Source organism: Notolepis coatsorum (assembly GCF_963971535.1).
Source record: "Notolepis coatsorum genome assembly, chromosome: 2".
NCBI lineage: Eukaryota > Metazoa > Chordata > Actinopteri > Aulopiformes > Paralepididae > Notolepis > Notolepis coatsorum.
Genome location: NC_140166.1, coordinates 87,250,658 through 87,263,210, shown reverse-complemented (window position 1 = coordinate 87,263,210; position 12,553 = coordinate 87,250,658). Strand labels below are relative to the sequence as shown.

The window sequence follows — 12,553 nt, the reverse complement described above, 5'->3', positions numbered from 1 at the left end:
TCTGCCGAATTTCTATCAGCATGTGACCTGTCCCACCAGAGGCGAGAACATATTAGACCATGTATACTCGCAATTTAAGAATGGGTACAAGTCACAGGCTCTTAGTCCATTCGGTAAAAGCGATCACGCCGCAATTTTTCTTTTGCCTAAGTACAAACAGTGTCTCAAGCGAACGCCGGTGGTCTCGCGAGAGGTTAAGCGTTGGACCGTGACGTCAGTAGAGTCACTCCAAGCAGTGCTGGGAAGCACAGAATGGAGTGTACTCCGTGATAACACAGCCAATATTAACGAATACACCGAAACGGTGATTGACCATGTCTGTACTCAGGTAGAAGTAATAATCCCCACCACCAAAATTAATATCTACCCAAACCAAAAGCCCTGGGTAGACAAATCCGTCCGTGAGGCTCTGAAAGTGCGCACATCAGCATACAACACCGGGCTGGTGACAGGCAACATGGAAGAACACAAGATGGCAAGATACAACGTCAGGAGAGCAGTAATAGAGGCAAAACGGCGTTACAGGGATAAAGTTGAACTTCAGTTTGAACAGGCTGACTCTAGAGGCATGTGGCAGGGCCTCAGAACAATGACAGACTACAAAGGAACCCCCCTCAAACTGAACAGTGACATCTCCTTAGCAAATGATCTCAACTCCTTCTATGCGAGGTTTGAGGCTGTGAATAACAACACCAGCCTACAAACCACGGCAATGGGGGGGGGGGGGTCTGCTGATGGAGACTCAGTGTTCAGGGTAACAGAGCATGAGGTGAGACGGATCTTTAAAAAAGTGGATATCAGGAAGGCAGCAGGACCGGACGGCATCCCCGGCCGCGTCCTAAAAGTCTGTGCCGACCAACTGGCCCCGGTATTCACTGACATCTTCAACCTGTCCTTGGAACAGGCCGTCATCCCCACCTGTCTGAAGAAGTCCACCATCATCCCTGTACCCAAAAAATCTACGCCCGCTTGCCTCAACGACTACCGCCCTGTAGCCCTCACCTCCATAGCCATGAAGTGCTTTGAGAAGCTAGTGAAGGGCTACATCTGTTCCTCCCTCCCCATCAACCTGGACCCTCTGCAATTTGCATATCGCCCCAACAGGTCCACGGAGGACGCCATAGCCCATGTGCTGCACACAGCAGCATCACATCTGGACAAGAGGAAGGGGAACTATGTGAGAATGCTGTTCATCGACTACAGCTCAGCATTCAATACCATAGTCCCCTCCAAACTCATAGCCAAGCTCAGGGACCTGGGCTTGAACTATGACCTGTGCCAGTGGGTCCTGGACTTCCTGACGGGCAGACCCCAGGTGGTAAGAGCCGGCAACTGCACCTCCTCATCCATCACGCTCAACATAGGGGCCCCCCAGGGCTGTGTTCTGAGCCCCCTCCTCTACTCCCTGTACACACATGACTGTGTAGCACAGCGGAACAACAACACCATCATCAAATTTGCTGATGACACAGTAGTGGTGGGCCTGATCTCTGCCAACGACGAAAGGGCCTACCTGGAAGAGGTAGAGAACCTGTCACAGTGGTGTCAGGAAAACTGCCTCTCCCTGAACGTCAGCAAAACAAAAGAGATGATTGTGGACTTCAGGAGGTCGGGGGTCAAGGACTACAGCCCCCTCAGCATCGACGGGGCACCAGTTGAGAGAGTGAACAGTTTCAAGTACCTCGGAGCCCACATATCCGAGGACTTGACATGGACCACACACATTGACAGTGTTGTGAAGAAGGCACGACAACGCCTCTACTTCCTCAGGCGCCTAAGGAAGTTCCAAGTCAGTCAGAAGATCCTTAGGAACTTCTACTCATGTACAATAGAGAGCATCCTGACCGGCAACATCACCTCCTGGTTTGGGAATAGCACTGCACAAGACCGTAGCAGACTACAAAGAGTGACACGTTCAGCCGAACGCACAATTAGAGGGGGGCTTCCCACCCTCCAGAACATTTACAACAAGCGGTGCAAGGGGAAGGCTAAGAGAATTATTAAGGACTCGAGCCACCCGAACAACTGCCTCTTTGAACTGCTGCCGTCAGGCAAGCGATACCGGAGTCTTATGGCGAGCACAGAAAGACTCAGAAGGAGCTTCTATCCCCAGGCCATCAGGCTGCTAAACGAACAATAATCGCTAAACGAACAATAATCACTATGCAACAACCATCAAATGCACACAGCACACACACCCACACGCACACACACACTCACTCAAACAAACAACACACTGCAGCACCCACTCTCCACACTTTAGATCACACAAACACACTTACACTTTATATTTATTGATAAAGGATTTGCACTACAACTCGTACACCTACTGTGAATTGTACCTAAACTGCACCTCGTCCATTTATGCCTTGCACTATATAGTATTGTATATTAGTACACTGCACAGTATTGTATATTGTATGGTAACTACGTCTACGAACATTGTACATATGTCTAAACTGAACACTGTGACCTCTTTTTTTCTTCTAATTTTTACTATGTTTTTATTTCATACTTATCTTGTCATGCACAGTCTCTGGAGCGCAACAGTAAGAAGCATTTTGTACAAAAGTATTCTGTACTTCTGTATGACAACTATTAAAGAAACTTGAAACTTGAAACACACACACACACACACACATGCTAGGGTGCAGGTCAAAATTGTTCAGTCGCAGGACAGCAGAACTGCTTTTGCGGGACAATGCGGGACACGTAGGAGAGGGGGGAAAGTGTATTCAGTCTCTCGACAAAAGCGTCGGTGACCGGGATGCTTAATGCGAAGTTTGGCGTAATTCCATGCTTGAGCAGCGCTGTCCACTTTGTTGTGATCATGATCTCTCGCTGCGACTTCTCACCCGTGGCAACAGAACACAGAACTCATCGTAAAACTGGTCCATGTCCAGTTTACTGCTCGTGTTAAGAGCTTCAGCTGCTTCGCAAAGTTCTTGGAAGCTGAATTCTCTCTTGAGAGCATGAAATCTGTTGACAGTCTGGTCTACGGAGTACGGAGTAGACTGGGGCTGATGCATGCAGATTGGGGAATCCCTCGCATCACGGCACATGCATATGGACCAAGAGGGGCTCAAAATTTCTGTTAGTGTGTGTCATCTGAATCAGACGGATAAAGCAATGGTTTTATCCAGATTATTTGATTATTGCCACTTCCACTAAATGTGGGACATTGTTCTGTTGATGAGGGATGTTAAATTTTCGGGACTGTCCCGCAAAATGCGGGAAGGGTGGTCACCCTAACACATACACACACACACACACAGAGTTCAGTTAATCGTTACTCGTAGTTTGTATACTATTTACATGTTCGAAATAAATATTTCAAATAAAGAAATTAATATTTTCGGATGGTTGCTATGTGTCTGTGTGTTCACTTCATTCTGTCACAATTTTTTTTTAAATTGTCACTAGCGCTGACTGTTAGAAGCCTATTATTATTCATGTATATTCAGTTTTAATCTGTTTAATCTATACTCTGCATCTGGTTATACAATCCTGTGCGCAGTGTGCGAAACGAAAGTCCAAACGCTAGTTGTTGCTACCCGCCGGTTGCATCTAAATCGACTTCTGATTAGAGAAAAAACTGCTGCATTTCCTGTGTGAACTGTCCACATGTTGGTGTTCAAGTTTGTCTGTTGTAGTGTAAAATATTGATCTTTCAAATTAATGGAAAATCACGAATGATGCGCTTCGCGCATGCATTTAATATGACGTTATTATATTATTTATCTCCGACTCCGACCGCACCCCCAACTCTGACTGACTTCCCGCGTCCCTGCCCCAGACCAACAGTAGGGCAGCATGTGGTAGTCTACACCCTCCCTAGACCAACAGTAGGGCAGCATGTGGTAGTCTACACCCTCCCCAGACCGACAGTAGGGCAGCATGTGGTAGTTTACACCCTCCCTAGACCAGTCTACACACTGAAGCGGCACATCAGGGAACCACCTAACCCTGGTTGAACCCAGTATGGGTCACGTTCAGAGAGAGAGAGAGAGAGAGAGAGAGAGAGAGAGAGAGAGAGAGAGAGAGAGAGAGAGAGAGAGAGAGAGAGAGAGAGAGAGAGAGAGAGAGAGAGAGAGAGAGAGAGAGAGAGAGAGAGAGAGAAGAGAGAGAGAGAGAGAGAGAGAGAGTCTCAGAGGCTTTGACATTAGCAGAAGGTTCTGTACGGCTTGCAGGAGCTCCATGTGGAACAAGCCCTGGCTTTGTCTCAGGACTCAACAGGCCCATCAGTCCCAGCCCACAGTCTACCAGCACACAGGCCAGGGCATGTGACCTGCATTACTCTGACACAAGAGAACATTCTCCCAGACATACGGAGCCCAGGACTATTAGCAAAACTGACAGCAGTAGTGTAGTCTAAGCAGGTACATAGAGTACAAGAAGCTCTCTCTTTTTTTGTTTTACCCATCCTATCTATGTGGAAGCAGTGGGCACTGGGCAGACACAGTCTTGGAGCATGGGAACCAACGCCAATTCTTATTTTCTCTATACTCAATTTATACCTGCCTACTGCCTTCACTGTCTACAACTGTAGTGGTGGGCCTGATCTCTGCAAACAACAAGAGGGCCTACCTGGAGGAGGTCAAGGTTCTAGCGGGATGGTGTCAAGAGAACAGCCTCTCCCTGAACGTCAGCAAAACAAAGGAGATGATTGTGGAGTTTAGGAGATCGGGGTCAGGGACTACAACCCCCTCAGCATCGACGGGGCACCGGTTGAGAGAGTGAACAGTTTTAAGTACCTCGGAGTCCACATATCCCAGGACTTGACATGGACCTCACACATTGACAGTGTTGTGAAGAAGGCACAGCAACGCCTCTACTTCCTCAGACGCCTAAGGAAGTTCCAAGTCAGTCAGAAGATCCTTAAGAACTTCTACTCATGCACAATAGAGAGCATACTGACTGGCAATATCACCTCCTGGTTTGGGAATAGCACCGCACAAGACCGTAGCAGACTACAGAGAGTGGCCCGCTCAGCCAAACGCACAATTGGAGGGGGGCTTCCCACTCTCCAGGGCATTTACAACAAGCGGTGCATGGGCAAGGCTAAGAGAATTATCAAAGACTCAAGCCACCCAAACAACTGCCTCTTTGAACTGCTGCGGTCAGGCAAGCGATACAGGAGTCTCATGGCAAGCACAGAAAGACTCAGAAGAAGCTTCTATCCCCAGGCCATCAGGATGCTCAACGAACAATAACACTATGTAACAACCTTCAAATGCACTCACAGCACACACATCCACACGCACACACTCACTTTAAACATACAACTCACTGCAGCACCCACTTTAACCACTTTAGTACACCTAAGCACACTTTATATTTATCGGTAAAGAATTTGCACTACAACCCATACCTCATTACACCTTACCATAAATTATATTGTACCTAAATTGTACCTCATCCCACTTCTGCTTTGCACTGTATGGTAACTCAGTTACTTCTACTCTACATAGAGCATTGTATATATGTATATACTGAAAAAATATTTCTACGTACTTGACTTCTATTTTATACTTGCTATACTTATTTTATTTATCTATTTTTGCCTAGCACAGTCTCTGGAGCGAAACAGAAAGAAGCATTTTGTATAAAAGTATTCTGTACTTCTGTATGACAACTAATAAAGAAACTTGAACTTGAAACTTGAAGTGCCCTACACTGTAATCATGACTACCTACCTCAAACTATAGTCTACCCATATAACTCTGTATCATAGCGTGTACAATAATTCTGTATATATAATATATATATATATATATATATTTATATTTACTGTATATATATTTATCCACATCTGTCTGAATATACATGCATATAATCCTTTACATACCTGTATATACGTACTATATCTGTACATACCCCCTACCTACTCTTACTAGTGGGCAGTATGACTTACTCCCATAGTGTATTTTTACTTGTATCACTGTACATAATAATACTACAACACTGTACACACATCTGATTAGCACTATTACTCAGTAGTACTAATTTATATATTTTATACCCAGCTTAATCACCTGTACATTGTATATTACTATTGCACTTTACTGTTACATTTGCACTCTGGTTTGATGTTACGTTTGGTGTACTGTACTTGTGCTGTATAATGACAATACATTTTTTATAAAATCTAATACAATCTTCTTTTATTCTGCAGCTTTCTAAAAGCTCTGTGGAAGTATTATTATTTTTAAATGATTACTCTATGTAAAATTTGTATCTATAGCACATTTAAAAAAAACTCTGCCTGGAGCGTCTATATAAAAACAAGGTATTCACCCTCAAACATCCACTCGTCTACACAGTAGGGCCCTTGATGATGTCCGAACTACCAGTTAGCTTTGCTTAAAGGTAACCAATCTAATTACACACCACTGAGTTGTAATTAGGCTTTACTCAGTAAGGGCGGGCATCTCACAGTAATCCCATCACACAGAGAGACACACACAACCATCCAACAGACAGTAAAAAAATTTAAAAAAAAATTTGCTAGTGCGTCATTCGGAAATGGGAGAAATTCTGGTAACTTCCCACGAGTTATAGAATGAAATCCTTCAGACTAAGAATCACATAAGTCGGTCTTAAAGGTGCACTTCACCAAAAAAAACAATGCTGATTTATTTTGAACATAATCTCACACACATCCAAAAACCCCTATACAGTTGTGCACACATTCATTTAGTTATTGAGAGTAACTGTGTTTGAATATGGCCGCCAGTGATGTCATCTGGGACATTGAATGCAAGGATTCATTATCCCCGATGACATCACCAGTGGCCATATTCACCTTCTGTAGTGTGGTAGTGAGAGTGTTAACCCTTTGTAGTGTGGTAGTGAAAGGGTTACCCTTCTGTAGTGTGGTAGTGAAAGCGTTAACCTTCTGTAGTGTGGTAGTGAAAGCGTTAACCCTTTGTAGTATGGTAGTGAAAGAGTTAACCTTCTGTAGTGTGGTAGTGAAAGTGTTAACCCTTTGTAGTGTGGTAGGAAAGGGTTACCCTTCTGTAGTGTGGTAGTGAAAGTGTTAACCCTGTGTAGTGTGGTAGGAAAGGGTTACCCTTCTGTAGTGTGGTAGTGATAGCGTTAACCCTTTGTAGTGTGGTAGTGAAAGGGTTACCCTTCTGTAGTGTGGTAGTGAAAGTGTTAACCCTTTGTAGTGTGGTAGGAAAGGGTTACCCTTCTGTAGTGTGGTAGTGAAAGTGTTAACCTTCTGTAGTGTGGTAGTAAAAGTGTTAACCCTTTGTAGTGTGGTAGTGAAAGGGTTAACCCTTTGGAATGTGGTAGTGAAAGACTTAAAGAAATAAAGAAACAAGCCAGAGTGGTTTTCCCCCTATAGCGGGATGATAATACTGTACTGTAGGTTCAGCCAGAGTGTGTTCCCCCTATAGCGGGATGATAATACTGTAGGTTCAGCCAGAGTGTTTCCCCCCTATAGTGGGATGATAATACTGTAGGTTCAGCCAGAGTGTTTTCCCCCTATAGCGGAATGATAATACTGTACTGTAGGTTCAGCCAGAGTGTTTTCCCCCTATAGCGGGATGATAATACTGTAGGTTCAGCCAGAGTCTTTTCCCCCTATAGCGGGATGATAATACTGTACTGTAGGTTCAGCCAGAGTGTTTCCCCCCTATAGCGGGATGATAATACTGTAGGTTCAGCCAGAGTGTTTTCCCCCTATAGCGGAATGATAATACTGTACTGTAGGTTCATCCAGAGTGTTTTCCCCCTATAGCGGGATGATAATACTGTAGGTTCAGCCAGAGTGTTTTCCCCCTATAGCGGGATGATAATACTGTACTGTAGGTTCAGCCAGAGTGTTTTCCCCCTATAGTGGGATGATAATACTGTACTGTAGGTTCAGCCAGAGTGTTTTCCCCCTATAGCGGGATGATAATACTGTAGGTTCAGCCAGAGTGTTTTCCCCCTATAGCGGGATGATAATACTGTAGGTTCAGCCAGACCTCCCTCCAGCACTGGCACAGCACTAACGTAGTGTAACATAGTTACGTGGGACTAGCTGATAAACAATTCAAAACAGACTTGCAGGATTCTCCTTCTTGGCATATGTTGACATATACAGGATGGTAAACCCCACTGGGCCATGCTAAATGGTGAAAGAACCTGTCAGTCAGAGAACCCCTGTGGCACACCATGATAAGACGCATGCTGCGTAATCACAGCGTCCTGGGATTGAATCCAGCTCAGGACTTGAGTTACATGTCCTCCCCCATCTCTTCTCTCTCTGACTATCAATAAAGCACAAAATGCCTTGTATCTTAAAATCATTGTAATCACACAGTAATCATTCGACAGGGAACTCCCGCTCATTAACTGTGGCGGTATCTACTGTTCAGACATGCGAGTCACGTGTGCTCATTAAAGATCCCAAGAAATAAAAGATTATTTTCCCTGTTTTGTCTGCACCTAGTTCCCGTCTATTTATCACTATGTGTCCAAAATGTTATTCCTTCCAAGATTTCCACGTGAGTACTTTAGGATCTCAATCAAACGTCAATCTACCGTCCCGCCCCCAAAAGTGTCTGTCGTGTTCAGAAATACGTTTAATCGTGGAAGCTCTCTGTGCCGTAGTCGCAGTTTCTGTGAATGCGTAAACATTCTACTAATGTATGTATGCTATGTTCATCTGTATTCACTATAACATGTGTGATCCTGTGTGCTGAGAATGTTCTCTGTGTACAATTGAACGCTATATCCGTGACCCGAGGCTTTGACATGCAGTACATTGATGCTTTGTCAAATTTATCTACTATACTGTATATACGGGTTAATGTGGGGAAGTCGTAAATAAAGCCATACTGTGACACAGTGTGACAGTGTTAGTGCCACACTCTACGACATAGTATAACATTCACATTGACTGCATTGAACTACACAGGCCTAAACTGATGCGCTACATTTCAGGAACCTCTGGTCTAACCTCTGGTGTAACTTGGTCTAACCTCTGGTCTAACCTCTGGTCTAACCTCTGGTCTAACCTCTGGTCTAACCTCTGGGCTAACCTCTGGTGTAACTTGGTCTAACCTCTGGTCTAACCTCTGGTCTAACCTCTGGGCTAACCTCTGGTGTAACTTGGTCTAACCTCTGGTCTAACCTCTGGTGTAACTTGGTCTAACCTCTGGTGTAACTTGGTCTAACCTCTGGTCTAACCTCTGGTGTAACTTGGTCTAACCTCTGGTATAACTTGGTCTAACCTCTGGTCTAACCTCTGGTGTAACTTGGTCTAACCTCTGGTCTAACCCCTGGTGTAACTTGGTCTAACCTCTGGTGTAACTTGGTCTAACCTCTGGGCTAACATCTGGTCTAACCTCTGGTGTAACTTGGTCTAACCTCTGGGCTAACATCTGGTCTAACCTCTGGTGTAACTTGGTCTAACCTCTGGGCTAACATCTGGTCTAACCTCTGGTGTAACTTGGTCTAACCTCTGGGCTAACATCTGGTCTAACCTCTGGTGTAACTTGGTCTAACCTCTGGTCTAACATCTGGTCTAACCTCTGGTGTAACTTGGTCTAACCTCTGGGCTAACATCTGGTCTAACCTCTGGTGTAACTTGGTATAACCTCTGGTGTAACTTGGTCTAACCTCTGGTCTAACCTCTGGTGTAACTTGGTCTAACCTCTGGTGTAACTTGGTCTAACCTCTGGTCTAACTTGGTCTAACATCTGGTGTAATTTGGTCTAACCTCTGGTGTAACTTGGTCTAACCTCTGGTCTAACATCTGGTCTAACCTCTGGTGTAACTTGGTCTAACCTCTGGGCTAACATCTGGTCTAACCTCTGGTCTAACCTCTGGTGTAACTTGGTCTAACCTCTGGTGTAACTTGGTCTAACCTCTGGTGTAACTTGGTCTAACATCTGGTCTAACCTCTGGTGTAACTTGGTCTAACCTCTGGTCTAACATCTGGTCTAACCTCTGGTGTAACTTGGTCTAACCTCTGGGCTAACATCTGGTCTAACCTCTGGTCTAACCTCTGGTGTAACTTGGTCTAACCTCTGGTGTAACTTGGTCTAACCTCTGGTGTAACTTGGTCTAACCTCTGGTGTAACTTGGTCTAACCTCTGGTGTAACTTGGTCTAACTTGGTCTAACCTCTGGTGTAACTTGGTCTAACCTCTGGTCTAACCTCTGGTCTAACCTCTGGTCTAACCTCTGGTCTAACGTCTGGGCTAACATCTGGTCTAACCTCTGGTGTAACTTGGTCTAACCTCTGGGCTAACATCTGGTCTAACCTCTGGTCTAACCTCTGGTGTAACCTCTGGTGTAACTTGGTCTAACCTCTGGTGTAACTTGGTCTAACCTCTGGTCTAACCTCTGGTGTAACTTGGTCTAACCTCTGGTCTAACTTGGTCTAACCTCTGGTCTAACCTCTGGTGTAACTTGGTCTAACCTCTGGTCTAACTTGGTCTAACCTCTGGTCTAACCTCTGGTGTAACTTGGTCTAAACTCTGGTCTAACTTGGTCTAACCTCTGGTCTAACCTCTGGTGTAACTTGGTCTAACCTCTGGTGTAACTTGGTCTAACCTCTGGTCTAACCTCTGGTGTAACTTGGTCTAACCTCTGGTCTAACCTCTGGTGTAACCTCTGGGCTAACCTCTGGTCTAACCTCTGGTCTAACCTCTGGGCTAACATCTGGTCTAACATCTGGTGTAACTTGGTCTAACCTCTGGTCTAACTTGGTCTAACCTCTGGTGTAACTTGGTCTAACCTCTGGTCTAACTTGGTCTAACCTCTGGTGTAACTTGGTCTAACCTCTGGTGTAACTTGGTCTAACCTCTGGTCTAACTTGGTCTAACCTCTGGTCTAACCTCTGGTGTAACTTGGTCTAACCTCTGGTGTAACTTGGTCTAACCTCTGGTGTAACTTGGTCTAACCTCTGGTCTAACTTGGTCTAACCTCTGGTGTAACTTGGTCTAACCTCTGGTGTAACCTCTGGTGTAACTTGGTCTAACCTCTGGTGTAACTTGGTCTAACCTCTGGTGTAACTTGGTCTAACCTCTGGTGTAACTTGGTCTAACCTCTGGTGTAACCTCTGGTGTAACCTCTGGTCTAACCTCTGGTCTAACCTCTGGTCTAACTTGGTCTAACTTGGTCTAACCTCTGGTGTAACCTCTGGTCTAACCTCTGGTCTAACCTCTGGTCTAACTTGGTTTAACTTGGTCTAACCTCTGGTATAACCTCTGGTGTAACTTGGTCTAACCTCTGGTGTAACTTGGTCTAACCTCTTGTCTAACCTCTCTTGTAACTTGGTCTAACCTCTGGTGTAACTTGGTCTAACCTCTGGTCTAACCTCTGGTGTAACTTGGTCTAACCTCTGGTGTAACTTGGTCTAACCTCTGGTGTAACTTGGTCTAACCTCTGGTGTAACTTGGTCTAACCTCTGGGCTAACATCTGGTGTAACTTGGTCTAACCTCTGGGCTAACATCTGGTCTAACCTCTGGTGTAACCTCTGGTCTAACCTCTGGTCTAACCTCTGGGCTAACATCTGGTCTAACCTCTGGGCTAACATCTGGTCTAACCTCTGCTTGCGGTCTCACCTTGATACTGAAGGATCTCCTCAGGCTCCTCTTATGTTCTCTGAAGCCGTTGGCAGGATGTGTCTGTTTGGAAGACTCTGCGGTTCCTCTGCTCTCCAGGGGTCCGTGCTGGGGTTTCATCCAGCAGCCGTCCTCCGTGCCCCCATACCCGTCTCCGTCCCTGGCCAGGTCCCAGCCTGTCCCCCAGGGCCTGTCCCCCTCCCACTGCTCCCCGACGGGCCTCTCCTCTGGACTGGGGCAGTCGTCTGAGGTCTTGGAGTGGCACAGGATCAGGGACCTGAACAGAGAGGATGAATCCCAGTTGTATCCTAGTTGAATAGGAGGAGGGAAATATTTCCATCCTATCCAGAGAGCATTAACCCATTCTCTGCCACGCTTATATCCATCGCTGTTTGATCTCTGCCAGCACTGTAAGTCTATGGAGATGTTCACCTTCTTTGCAGGGCTATAACTTTTTAAATTGTATTGCTAAATTGACATTACTATGGCCCATTCAACATCGATTAACTATCGTTCAGGATGTAGGAACGTTTAACTTTTTCATTCACACATTCATACGAAAATACTGTCTAGAATATAAATATGTTTTTATCGTTTTCTGCAGTAATTCCTAGAACGTGAGATATAGGCACAAATGCATATATTAGATCATCAAATGCAGTTTGATACCGATCGACGCTATATCAAAAATGTCAACTGTATGTAACGGGGAAGCCCGTGGGTATGTCCACAGTCACGGAAACAGGTGTGTTGACGAGTGACTGTGGCAGTGCGGGCTTGTAAATTAAACTCACTTCCCCATAACAGGGTTAACAGACGCATAGGTACGGTAGTTAGGAGTGAATTCACTTCTTAGTGCAGCGGCCTGTGTCGTCGCCCGCGGACGCGGGAGCCCCCTGTTCGACTCCCCCTCGGGACATTCTCATTTAACATCAAACACAACGCAGACCCAGTATGATCCGTCACAGTGGTGCCGTGACCCGGAT

The 12,553-nt window shown here is 45.4% G+C and overlaps 1 protein-coding gene across 1 annotated transcript in view; it reads right to left on the bottom strand.

The window, feature by feature from the left end:
* The window catches only part of il16 (interleukin 16), a 222,082-nt gene that overhangs the window by 150,858 nt on the left and 58,671 nt on the right, over positions 1 to 12,553 (bottom strand). The window contains exon 3 of the mRNA XM_084308249.1: positions 11,568 to 11,844. Within this exon, the coding sequence (XP_084164375.1) occupies positions 11,568 to 11,844 (277 nt within the window). The remainder of the gene's footprint in view (positions 1 to 11,567; positions 11,845 to 12,553) is intronic.